We start from the raw sequence: 12,090 nt of genomic DNA on the forward strand, positions 1-12,090 counted from the left end.
GGTGAACTAAATCTCGTGAAACCTCTTCATGGTGTTGTAATGAAGCTCTTGAGTCGCCTGTAGTGTCACTGTGTCTCAGCAGTTGAGTTTGCTGAGAGGAAACAACAGCTCCCACACACTGTTCACACCTCGGCTAAATTTCCTGGAAGCTACATTTCAGTCTCTCAGCCCCGGTCAGGAATCTTTCTGACAGCTGAGAGACTGACAAGTACGGCAGCTTCCAACATCGAGAGCAGAGCGCAATTTTTTATCATAGACCTTTAGAGACAATTAACACAGAAGAGTGCCTCCATGTCAGTTCTGTGGTTTTTCATCGCACTTCTGTCAAGCCGTGTTTTCACTCCCAATGCTGCATTATTAAAGGTTCCTGAAGCTTCCCTGTAAAGTGTGAATGCAGCCGCTTCTTCTGTGGGGCTTTGTAAAACCACAAACGAGGTGATTAACAGCAAAGTGGCATCTCATCAGGAAAGGAGAGAGAGGACAGAAATAAGCTGGAGACAGAAGAGAGAGAGAGAGAGAGAGACGGACATGATGGAGGAAGAAGCAGGACGATTATTTACCAGGAGAAAACAAAAAAAAAAGGAAAATGGGGATACAATTCAACTGAAAAAGGCTGAAAGCAATTTACGAGGTTCAAACAGAGTCCATAGGTCGACCACACGCACAGCAAGTGAACCCACCCACCCACCCACACACACACACACACACACACACACTGTAATCTCACACACACCCCCTCGGGACTCTGAAATGGCAGAATTCCCCATCAAAGTTGTGGTATTTATATCATTCCTCTGTCAGCCTTTGTTTGCGTCTGTTTACCTGCTGTTTGTTTTGTTCCTCCTCTTTGTAATTACCAGGAGGCTATAAGCAGCAGGCGGTAAAGCAAACCAGTGAGAAGGCGTCTCCATCGCTCTGCAGTCACAAGTCTTATAAAGGTGTGTGTGTGTTATTTTCCATCCCCGTATCTCTATAACACAGTGGTGATTCACATTCTTCCCTCTCTCTCTCTCTCTCTCTCTCTCTCTCTCTCTCTCTCTCCCTCTCTCTCTCTGTGTGGTTGCGTCTCACTGTGTGTAGCTGTAAATTAATATCTACCCCTCTGGCTCTTTTCTATTCTATGTCTGATATCAATTCGAGTCCAATTGGCCGTTGAACGCTTCTTGCCAGCCGTTGATTTTTATTGGCCGCGTGATGGTGCAGAACCTAAACATTTGTCAGGGTCGATGCTCTATATGCAGCCAGGGCCGTGTGTGGTACAAACTAGAGGAGCGTGGGCGAGCAAAGTTAGAGCGAGCAAGTGAGCAGTATGTGTGTTTGTGTGTGTGTGTGTGTGCAGAGCAAACTGTCACTTCTGGAGGGAAATGAAAGGCGTCACGTAAAGGAAATTGTTTGGCGTTTGTTTGTTTGTTTTTGCTGCAGTGTGGCTCGGCCCTCCGTCTGCTTTGCATTTAGTGACAAACTGCTTTACCACGCAGAGCTGGTGCATTATGGTAACATGCTGTAATACACTAGGCTGCTGGCTGCCAAATGTCGGAGCTTTGCAAACCCTGGAAAACGCTGGGCTAAGAGAAAGCAGAGAGCATAATGCAAACTGTGAGAGTTAGAGGTTTGTTTCTCAAAGTTCCTGCAACTTTATCCTAACGTGACCTAACTGGTTAAAGGGAGATTTCGCCAATTTCACGCAGGGACTTCAGTTTATTGATCTTGGTGAGCACTAATCAGCATGTGACAACAACTTTAGAGGGTAACTGACCTCTGTGACATCACAATAGTTACTTGTTGTTGCTGGGACACAACAAGCATGAAGCTAAAGCCTCTCCGACACCTTCTCAGTGAACTCAATGCACCCAGAGTGGCTTCAGCCCTTTAAAGCACCAAAACAAACTAACCCTTGTCTGTTTCTCTGACTTTGCACTGCACCCTTTATACAGTTCCTTTCATATTCTGAATATTGCTTCCCATGACTAATATCCTAAATATTAAAATGTGAATAATGCTCCCGTTTGTTGTTTTGGTGCACTGTGTCCTCGCACAGGTGCTGCCTGTCCCACAGTGTAATCCGCTAATATTCCTAATCCTCAGGCCGCATTAAAATTGGATGAGAAATTAATCTGCTGTCAGGTCTCTCAGGTAGTTTGTCAGTGCCGGTGCTTATTTTCAACCAAATCCTTCACTACAGGCCCAATATTGCCAAATCACACACCAAACCCGCCAGCCAAATCCCTCAGTACACCGGCTCTATCAAATGTTCTCTGTCCCTTTGTCCTTGTTGTGCAGATTGTTGTTTTAAAGCACCCGGAGCAGATTACAGAGGGAAAGTTTTGGCTGGATTCAATTTACTTATTATGTCAGAACAGAACATTTGCTTTCCCCTCCTCGACTCAAAACTTTCTGCCTTAGAAACTTTGGTGCAGTGCAAATGCATTAGTGCTCCACTGCATGGATACATACATCAAGCATGCTTTGTTTCAGCGTCTGCCATATCTGTGGGCGCCATGTATGTGCTGCAGTGACACCAGCCTGATTTCACTGCTTCTGGCTGAGTGGATCAAAAAAGAGCCGCATTCTCTGTGTTCGCGTTGCCGCTCTGCCTCTTTCATGTAGTAAATGTGTGTAAAGGCAGAAATGAAGCGGCGCTCCACAGAGCCTTTCTTCTCCTCTCAGAGAGAAGGAACTGGAAGGACATGCTTGTTAGGGAAAAAGGGGATTGTGGGAAGTTCAGGACGCATTCGTGGAAGTCTGCACAGGAGACAGCAGCCAAAATATATATAGTGTACATTAGGAACATTAACGCTCGTGTAAATCAAAGTGGTATGGCAGAAATCCAATGAAGGCCAAATATTATTACTATTACTATCAATTCCATTCAAACAAATGAAGACATAATTAGAATAGAATAAGTGTTTGCATTTGTAGAGTCTTGTTATGATTGATGTGCTGGGATACTGGACTCTTTTCAGCTGCGCTCCCACATCGTCTTGTTCCAGTGCAGCTGTCACTATGATGGAAGGTGGCAGCCATGATTGTTAATAAAGATGTCAGAGCTGCAGCTCCATCACTCATGTCTGCCACTCTGGCCTTGTCCCTCAAATTAAAAACACCCTGATCAGGATACATCACATCTGCAATTCCACACCACTGCTTTCTAATATGAATCAGAGGATCAAAGGATGTGATCTCTGTCATCTTTATCAGGAGGAGTTTAGAAAAGCAGAACCAACAAAGGTGCTGTGGATCCTCTCATCAAAACCACAAACTACTGACTCACTCCTCCTTTATACTCACATAATCCTGCATCTACACTGTCACTGGGATGAAGATAAAAGCCTAACATCCAACACTACACTCATCTCTGTAAATCCTGTTTTTCAATGTGTGTACTCAGTAAGAAGCAAGACGAAGATGATTCCATAGCAAAATGAGAAATAATTTAATTTGCAAATATTTCAATCATTTCATTCACAAATACCCACATTACTCACTTGTTCCCGTTTGTACACAATTGTATTTACAGCTTAGCAATTTAACATTATAACATTGCACAATTTGAACCATTCACACACAGATGAAGTAATAGTTTCTCTCACTTCTTTTATTAGACATTTCCCCCCCTAATCAAGGTAAGGGCTGTTATTTTCACAGTCTGCGTTTCTTCCTCTCTCACATTGCATCGAGGGAGAAGACCTTTCCTTTAATATATGGTTGTCTCCAGAGGTTACAGGGGGTGAAATATGGCTCTGAGAATCCCCTGCCTTTACTCTAAGCACCTGCAATCACACCAAATTGGTGGTGTTCTTGCGCTGCTTGCCTGGCGGTCTTAAAATAGCTTGCGTGCAGTCTTGGTGTGTGCTGCTGCAGTTGTCAGGGCGGCTCAGGTCTGCAGATAAGTAGATGCATAGGTTCCACAGTTTGCTTTATCTCTCCATATATCTCTCTCTATATGTACTCTATACCTAAATGTATGAATCAGTTGTCTTAGATGTGTAAAGTGTCATTTTCCTTTATCACACCGTCGATTAAAAGCTCTTTGTGTGGCTTGCAGCTCTCATGACACACAGGCACAGTGTCATCTGTACTGAGCCAAGCACGTACGTGATGTAAATGCATTCATTTAAGTTGGACGTTGCAGCCAAATAAAAGTATGAAAACATCTGCTGATTGGAATGTAACAGCTCAATTTGCCAAATGCACGGTAAAATCCTCACAAATTTAATCCTGCTTTTGCATTAGTGTGTTTTATTTCTATCAGCAGGGCCGTAAAGTGAATGTTTGAAGCTCGTTACTTCTCTATAAGCTTTGCATTAGGACACTTAAGGAGCAGCTGAAAGCCTGAAAAAGAGACAGATGAGCAGAGAGAAGGGGGAAAAAAAGAGGGAGGGAGACAAAGCAGCACAGCTTCTTGCACTGCATTGCATCGGAAGAAGTTGACGAATAGGCTCTCTCTCTCCTTCTCCTTCTCTCTCTCTCCTCTCTCTCTCTCTCTCTCTTCACTTTTGTCTTTTTTTCAAGTTTGCGAGTTAGGCAGAAATCTCGAGGTCCCTGCTGAGTTTGGAGACGGATGTGCCAGGACCGCGCCGCTCCTCCATTTCTCCACACTTTGCAGAGTCATCCTGGCAGGGCTACCGTGAGACGCCGAGCTCCGCCCCACATCACCTGCAGTGGCTGGCGCTGAATATCTCACTCTCTTTCTGTTTCTCTCTCTCTTTATTTATCACTCCCTCTCTCTCTGTCTACCCTTATGTGGGCGTAGGCTTTCTTCCCCCCCCCCACATCTTTTCTTTAATGACCTTCTCAAGCAGCACACAACCTTCCCCCCGTCATCTGCTGAGGCCGGTTTCTTCTCTCCTCTCTGTAAACCAGAGAAGGAGGGATGAAAGGGCAGCTACCATCGTATTCAGCATGATGATCGGCTTCTTGTCATTCCTGCAGAGTGCAAGGATCTCTCTCTCTCTCTCTCTCTCTCTCTCTCTGTGGTCAAAGTCACAAACAAAGTTGGCAGCAGCATCATGTGAATGTAAAGCTCACTGTAAAGGCTGAGGGCCATGTTTGATTTTCACGCACGCCACATATAGACACGAGCTCCCTATGGCTGCTGCTCTGTTACGGCCCTGAAGTATTGACGTGTCTTATGAAAAGCAGCATCAGCACGGCAACACATTGCAGTAGAACGATCGGGGAGCTGAGATGAGATCCTCCTCGTCAAGGTGTGTCCTGCAGTGGGGGGTTTTTAATATAGCGAGTGGGTGTGGCTACGCTCTTCACTGCAGCAAGGCAAACCTCACACTGTATGATAGGAGAGGCGACACAAAGCACTGCAGCTCACACGTTTCTGGTGTACATGAATCCCACTTTTATTTTAGACAGAAAAAAGAGATGTTTGGTTTTTTCTCTGATCTGTTCGTCTTCTTTTTTTCCCTTGGTTACATTTAAAACCAGTCTATGAAAAACTGTAGCACCAGAGCAGATTTCCATCGCCCATTCTTTGATAAAAACGTCAATTTGTGCTATTTTTCAGTTTCGATCAGCTTTGATTGGGGGTGAGAGACATTTCCTTCTTGTATATAAAAAAGACTAGCACTTCATTTCTTTTTCCAGTCATTTGCAAAATAAAATAGAGAAAAACTGTATATCCTTTTTCATTGAAATCACAACAAATACATTTTTTTAAAAGCAAAATAAAAAACTGGGCGGCATTTAGCATAATCCAAGCAGGGAATCAGCTCCTCATGATGATTATTATATATTTATATATTTATATGTATACATATATATTATGTTTATATACAAGTATGGCACTTGATTACACATAAAGCAAGGAAACACTTCACAAATAAAAAGCAGTGGGCGCTTTGGTGTGTCAGAAATTAAGGAAGTCACAAACGTTCAGCGTTTGCAGCGAAGTCACCAAGATACTGTTCTGCAAGTCAGCTATGAAGCGATGGAATGGTTACATATGTTAAGGTCAGTGGTGCAACACAGGCAACAAAACATGAATGACGCTGATGTAGTTCGTACCATAGTCATTAAAGATTCATATATCTATGCATATATCAATCTGGATGGTAGGTATCTTTTTCTCCTTTCTCCACTGTGTGTATGGTGCCGTTGAATTAGGTTGGTGTCAAAAGGTGGAAAACATTTCATTTCTTTTTTAAAAACACCGACAGTATAGCACATTTTTGGGGAGGGTAAGGATCAGGCTCTCAAGTGTTCACCTCTTAGTGCAATTTGCATTGACTCTCTCTTCAAGTACAGCAGAACAGCCCACAGAGTGTGTGAACACCTTTAACATGGTCTCCGTTTAGCATCTTTACAGAGTATAAACTTGACTAAAAAGTTGCATCAGTGCAATAATAAATAAGTAACCAAACGTGTAACCCACGCTTGCCATGGAGTCCTTAAAAGATCAACCAAATCAAAGAACAAAATCTGCCCACTCTTTATAAGATCATGACACGAATTAGGCGTGCGGAGCTGTCCATCATGTCCATCTTTATAGATATAGATATATATATATTTGTGTGTGTGTGTGTGTGAGTGTGTGTGTGAGAGAGTGTGTGCGTGTGTGCGTGTGTGCGTGTGTGTGTGTGTTTGTGTGTTTGTTTGTTTGTTTGTTTGTGTGTGTGTGTTTGCGGCCTTTACATCTTCCCGGCACGTTTACACATAAGCCGAGTCACTGGACTGAGTGCGGCCGAAGTTGGGCACGCTCATCCGCGGCAAGTCCTTGTTCCTGATCTCGTAGATGGACTTCCTGCGCGCCTGCACGCCGCGCACCGCCGTCTTGATCTTCCTCCAGCCCAGATGGTTCAGCTCCGCCAGGTTCAGCACCACGCAGAACCCGCTAACGGCGAACATGAACACCAGGAACACTGTCTTCTCCGTGGGCCTGGAGACGTAGCACTCGACGTCTTTGATGCAGGGGTAGCGGTCGCACTCGTACACTGACGGCACGTTGAATCCGTATAAGAAATACTGGCCCACCAAAAAGCCTATTTCCAGCGCGTTCCTGAACACCACCTGGATGATGTAAAACCTGGAGATGCCCTCCTGGCGCCTCATTTTGGACTTTGTAGTTCTCATGGCGGAATTAGGGATCTCTTTGACTTCTAAACAGTCCGGTTCGGCTTCCTTGGTGGAGTTCTCCGTGTTTTGAAGTACTCCGTTAACAATGGTGTTCTTGATCTTTTTGCTCTCGTCTCGCTTCAGGGAATCTTGATCCTTATCCAGCGTCAAATAGACGGTGGAGTAGCGCCGCTCCTTCTGCTTGGCCGACTGGTGCACCGAGTAGGTGATGAAGCAAAGGCTCGGCGTGCACACCATGATGATCTGAAACACCCAATATCGGATGTGTGAAATGGGAAATGCTTTGTCGTAGCATGCCTGGTTGCAGCCCGGTTGCAAGGTGTTACAAACAAACATGGTCTGCTCGTCGTCATAGACAGTCTCTCCAACTATTGCTACGATTAGAATCCGGAAGATGACCACCACTGTTAGTAGGATCCTACAAAACAAACAAACAAAGAATGTGAAAATAAGTGTTTGAACAATTATGTGTGATTTCTTCCTTTTTTTTTTCTTCCTTTCTTTCTTTATAAAAAAGTGTGATAGACTTTGCGTTTTTTTAAATCCCAATTTGTGTATGTTTGTCTCTCTCGCTCTCTCTCCCTCGCTGTGTGTGTGTTGGGTTCAGGGAGCTGTCCGGTGCTGAACCAGGACGCTCTCGGGTTTGTTATGCGGCATTAATGTGTCCAACATGTTTCATCTGCGTGTCTAAATGCGGTGTGTTCCTGTATTACTGGATGGACCGATGGGGTGTGTAAGCGCCTCTCCGTGTGAGATGTGAGGATGGAAAGGAGTGATTACGCCGACTCCCTCTCTCCGTCTCCCACGCGGTGCACCAGTCAAACTCACCAACAAACACCGACAGATGGGTGGATGGGTGCATGGAAGGGTGTGTAAATGAGTGCATGAGTGTGAATTTCAGTGTGAATTTGCGGGTGATTGAGTTTACAGCACAATCCCGGGCTGTAAACTGAATTACTCTGCTGTCTCCTTTGAGAGGAGAAGAAAAAAAGAAAAAGAAGAAGAAGAAGAAGAAGAAGAAGAAGGAAAGTAGGAAGAAAATCTGTGAACACCAAAAAACACCAAAAGGAAATCCACAACACAGACAGGAAGGAGCGGAACCCTGCTGGAGGAGGCACAAGACAGAAACGGGGGACTGGAACCCATGCTAAAGACGATCCTGGAGGCTGCTGATTGTCTTCTTGTCTCGCTGGTTTCTCTGGTTCACCATCTTACCTTCCTATCATAGTAGAGTGCTGCTGGACAGCAGCCTCCAGGAGCCTCTCTAGTATAGTCCATTCCCCCATTTCTGATCATCCGGAGAAGACGAGGGCACAACTGCACTCTGTTCAAATCCCTCCGAAAAAACAAACGCGCGTTCTTTCCCGCCTGGTCTCTCTCTCTCTCTCTCTCTGGTTGTTGTCAGTCTCCAAAACGTCCGATCTTAGTTAAAAAGCGCCTCCATCGTGCAGGGGATGCTGCCCGCCGTCCCCGCGTCTCTCTCTGTCTCTGCCTGTCTGTCTGTGCGCTTCTATCTGCTTGGTTATGAGCCGAGGGCGCAGCGCCTGTGCGCGTCCCGCTGTGTGTGCCGAGCGCTCCCACGACGCCGCCGCACTATTCCTTGTCATGGGAGTGTGAGGGGCCGATGACTATAAACCCTCCTACGTTCGATCTACAGATCAGCTTTGACGGGTTGCGCGCTGCTTCTGGATGGAGGTGAGGTTGGATTTAATGTCTTGCCAGCGTTAATCCGCCTTTAAGTAGTCTCCCCCCCTCCCACCCGCATCCATACACCCACCCACCCATCCTCACCCCTCCCTTGCGTCACGGACGTGCAGACAGGTCGGTGGAGCTCAGCCAGGAGTCCGGGGCTTCTGATTTCAATATTTCAGTATATTGTATATACAAGCAAGCGCCATTCAGGGGACACTGGTGTGGATGCTTTCATTCAAAGTGCCTCTACAGCGCCATTAAGTGTGTGTGTGTGTGTGTGTGTGTGTGTGTGTGTGTGTGTGTGTGTGTGTGTGTGTGTGTGTGTGTGAGTGATTAGTATACAAGAGCACATGTGGACGGAAGGATCGGATCCAATCGTCTATTCTAGGAAATGGCTGCTTCTAGCTCGGGAGTCAAACTGATGTGCTGCTGTTCGAATCATGAATATGCAAAGATCCGTACAGATACAGATTCTGCCTATTTCGTCGTTTAAGAACTTGTTGCTTTGTAAGCGAAAACGGAACCGCACAGCTTTTGATCGCGATATTTCTCTCTCTCTGTGCATGCGGGTGCGTGCAGGAGGTGCAGCCTCCCCGCGGGGCTCAACCGGCTCCCTGCCGGCCTGGACGGCGGAGCTGCATGCCTCCTTCCTCGGGCAGAGATGATGCTCTGGATGAACAGTGACAGAGTGAAAGTGCCATCCGAGCTGATAATCGCTTTACAAGGCAGCCTGCCCGCCCGCCTGCCTGCCTGCCATTGTGTCTGTCAGTGTGTGTGTGTGTGTGTGTGTGTGTGGAGGTTTATAAATAGAAGCAGAATCTGTGACCCCGCCCTGTACATCGCTCTGAGATACGATCAGCTATAGGTCGGTGCATGCGTGGACTAATATTAGATCATTGTTTGCAGCGGCTCTATATTAAGGTGCAGTTAGTAAACATGTCTTACACATTACACACACACAGCTGCATGAAATTTGATCAAATGTAGCGAATTTCATGTTGGGGGATTTTGTTGTTGTTGTTTGATCGTCACATTCTATTTGCATTATTATAGATGGTCCTGTCATACATCCTGTCGTTTCTACAGGTGTGTGTGTGTGTGTGTGTACTGTAGGTTGTGTGAGTCAGAGACAGTCACCATATTAAGGAGGAATGGATGTGTTGCAAACCCCGGGTCTCGTTTTATTTTATTTATTTATAAACCTATACATATCCATAGATAAATTGCACTTGAGCGTAAACAAAGAATGTGACGACAACATATGAACATATGAACGTCTGCTTTGGAGCCGTAAATCGGGAAGGAGGCTTAGAAGCACTTCCTGTGGACGATGGAGGGGCCTGCCTCGTCGTACTCCTGCTTGCTGATCCACATCTGCTGGAAGGTGGACAGGGAGGCCAGGATGGAGCCTCCGATCCACACAGAGTACTTCCTCTCAGGAGGGGCGATGATCTAAGCACAGAACGAGTTGCATATCAGGACTCCTGCCTGTAAAGGAGTGTTGCCATATATGTATACAACAGCTGCAGTTCAAACCTTAATCTTCATGGTGCTGGGGGCCAAGGCGGTGATCTCCTTCTGCATGCGGTCAGCGATGCCGGGGTACATGGTTGTGCCGCCGGACATCACGTTGTTGGCGTACAGGTCCTTGCGAATGTCTATGTCGCACTTCATGATGCTGTTGTACGTAGTTTCGTGGATGCCGGCAGATTCCATGCCTGCCGTGCAAAACATAGATGAGATTGCTGCTGCTGTTGCCCCCTTATCACCCCCATCACCCCCCTGAAGCACGGGGCACTTGTGACGCCACCGTCAGCTGTCCTGACAGGTGTTGAGACTGGACATCTCTGGTTACAGCTGCGTCAATGTGAACAATAAAGCCTCTGATTTGAATAACTGGCACCCACTTATCGGTCTCACAGCTGTAAATCACAGAGTTTATGAACCGTAGCCTCCAGTTGGTGCTCATTGTGAGGCAGCCAACCACTAATACAAGCGATAAACACTTCTATTTTTAGTAAACAATACGTCACAATCCTCATACAAATATGCTTAAATCACACAAAAGATAAAAGTCACTAAAGACATTATTACTAATTCTGAAACTGAGGCACAATGAAATTCCAAGCTTGTATACAGTTCATTAGATGGCGTCATCAACCAACCACAAGTCTAAAGTCATCATTGTTCTGCCATTACACCCACCGATGAATGAGGGCTGGAAGAGGGTCTCTGGGCAACGGAAACGCTCGTTGCCAATGGTGATGACCTGGCCGTCGGGCAACTCGTAGCTCTTCTCCAAGGAAGAGGAAGAAGCAGCGGTGGCCATCTCATTCTCGAAGTCCAGGGCCACGTAGCACAGCTTCTCCTTGATGTCACGCACGATCTCACGCTCAGCTGCAGGGATCAGATTTGTGTAATGACAAGTTATCTCTCATCACTATCCACTCTCTATCTCTTGGTATTTCTGCGTTATCTAAGAAGTGCCATGTTATTTGTCGTGTTATTCGCACCTGTTGTGACAAAAGAGTATCCACGCTCTGTCAGAATCTTCATCAGGTAATCTGTGAGGTCACGACCGGCCAGGTCCAGACGCATGATGGCGTGGGGAAGAGCGTAACCCTCGTAGATCGGCACGTTGTGGGTCACACCGTCACCAGAGTCGAGCACAATACCTAAAGGTCACAGTGAATAAGTTAGAAATCAATCATCAATGCAGCTTCTCATTAAGGTGAAGATAAAAACACATGGGGCGTCCGTCATCTACCTGTGGTACGTCCAGAGGCGTACAGGGACAGCACGGCCTGGATGGCGACGTACATTGCGGGGACGTTGAAGGTCTCGAACATGATCTGGGTCATCTTCTCTCTGTTGGCCTTGGGGTTGAGGGGGGCCTCTGTCAGCAGGGTGGGGTGCTCCTCCGGGGCCACGCGCAGCTCGTTGTAGAAGGTGTGGTGCCAGATCTTCTCCATGTCGTCCCAGTTGGTGATGATGCCGTGCTCGATGGGGTATTTCAGGGTCAGGATACCTCTTTTGCTCTGGGCCTCATCGCCAACGTAGGAGTCCTTCTGTCCCATACCAACCATGACGCCCTGATAACACAAGGAGACATGGAGTCAATCACGTTTTTGCCCCCTTACCTCGACTTAGGCGTTGTTTTGAGGGTGTGTACTTTTGCATTACCTGGTGACGGGGGCGACCAACGATGGAGGGGAAGACGGCGCGAGGTGCGTCATCCCCGGCGAAACCAGCCTTGACCAGGCCGGAGCCGTTATCACACACCAGGGCGGTAGTTTCTTCGTCGTCACACAT

General features: G+C 46.5%; 2 protein-coding genes across 2 annotated transcripts; both read right to left on the minus strand.

The window, feature by feature from the left end:
• Nucleotides 1–6,472: 6,472 nt before the first annotated feature.
• Nucleotides 6,473–8,685, minus strand: LOC143012474 (gap junction delta-2 protein). The gene is made up of 2 exons (XM_076165600.1): nt 8,302–8,685; nt 6,473–7,504 (listed from the first exon to the last, which is right to left on the minus strand). Exons 1-2 carry the CDS (start codon nt 8,370–8,372, stop codon nt 6,661–6,663), a joined length of 915 nt encoding a protein of 304 aa, XP_076021715.1. The 5' UTR covers nt 8,373–8,685; the 3' UTR covers nt 6,473–6,660.
• Nucleotides 8,686–10,086: 1,401 nt separating this feature from the next.
• Nucleotides 10,087–12,090, minus strand: LOC143012459 (actin, alpha cardiac muscle 1). Its single transcript, XM_076165571.1, has 6 exons — nt 11,962–12,090; nt 11,546–11,870; nt 11,292–11,453; nt 10,984–11,175; nt 10,315–10,496; nt 10,087–10,230 (listed from the first exon to the last, which is right to left on the minus strand). The coding sequence occupies exons 1-6, from the start codon at nt 12,088–12,090 to the stop codon at nt 10,087–10,089; spliced, it is 1,134 nt and encodes a 377-aa protein (XP_076021686.1).

This window comes from Genypterus blacodes, unplaced genomic scaffold, assembly GCF_046128005.1.
Source record: "Genypterus blacodes isolate CSIRO-AG114 ecotype Tasmania unplaced genomic scaffold, CSIRO-AGI_Gbla_v1 ptg000147l_1, whole genome shotgun sequence".
Taxonomy (NCBI): domain Eukaryota; kingdom Metazoa; phylum Chordata; class Actinopteri; order Ophidiiformes; family Ophidiidae; genus Genypterus; species Genypterus blacodes.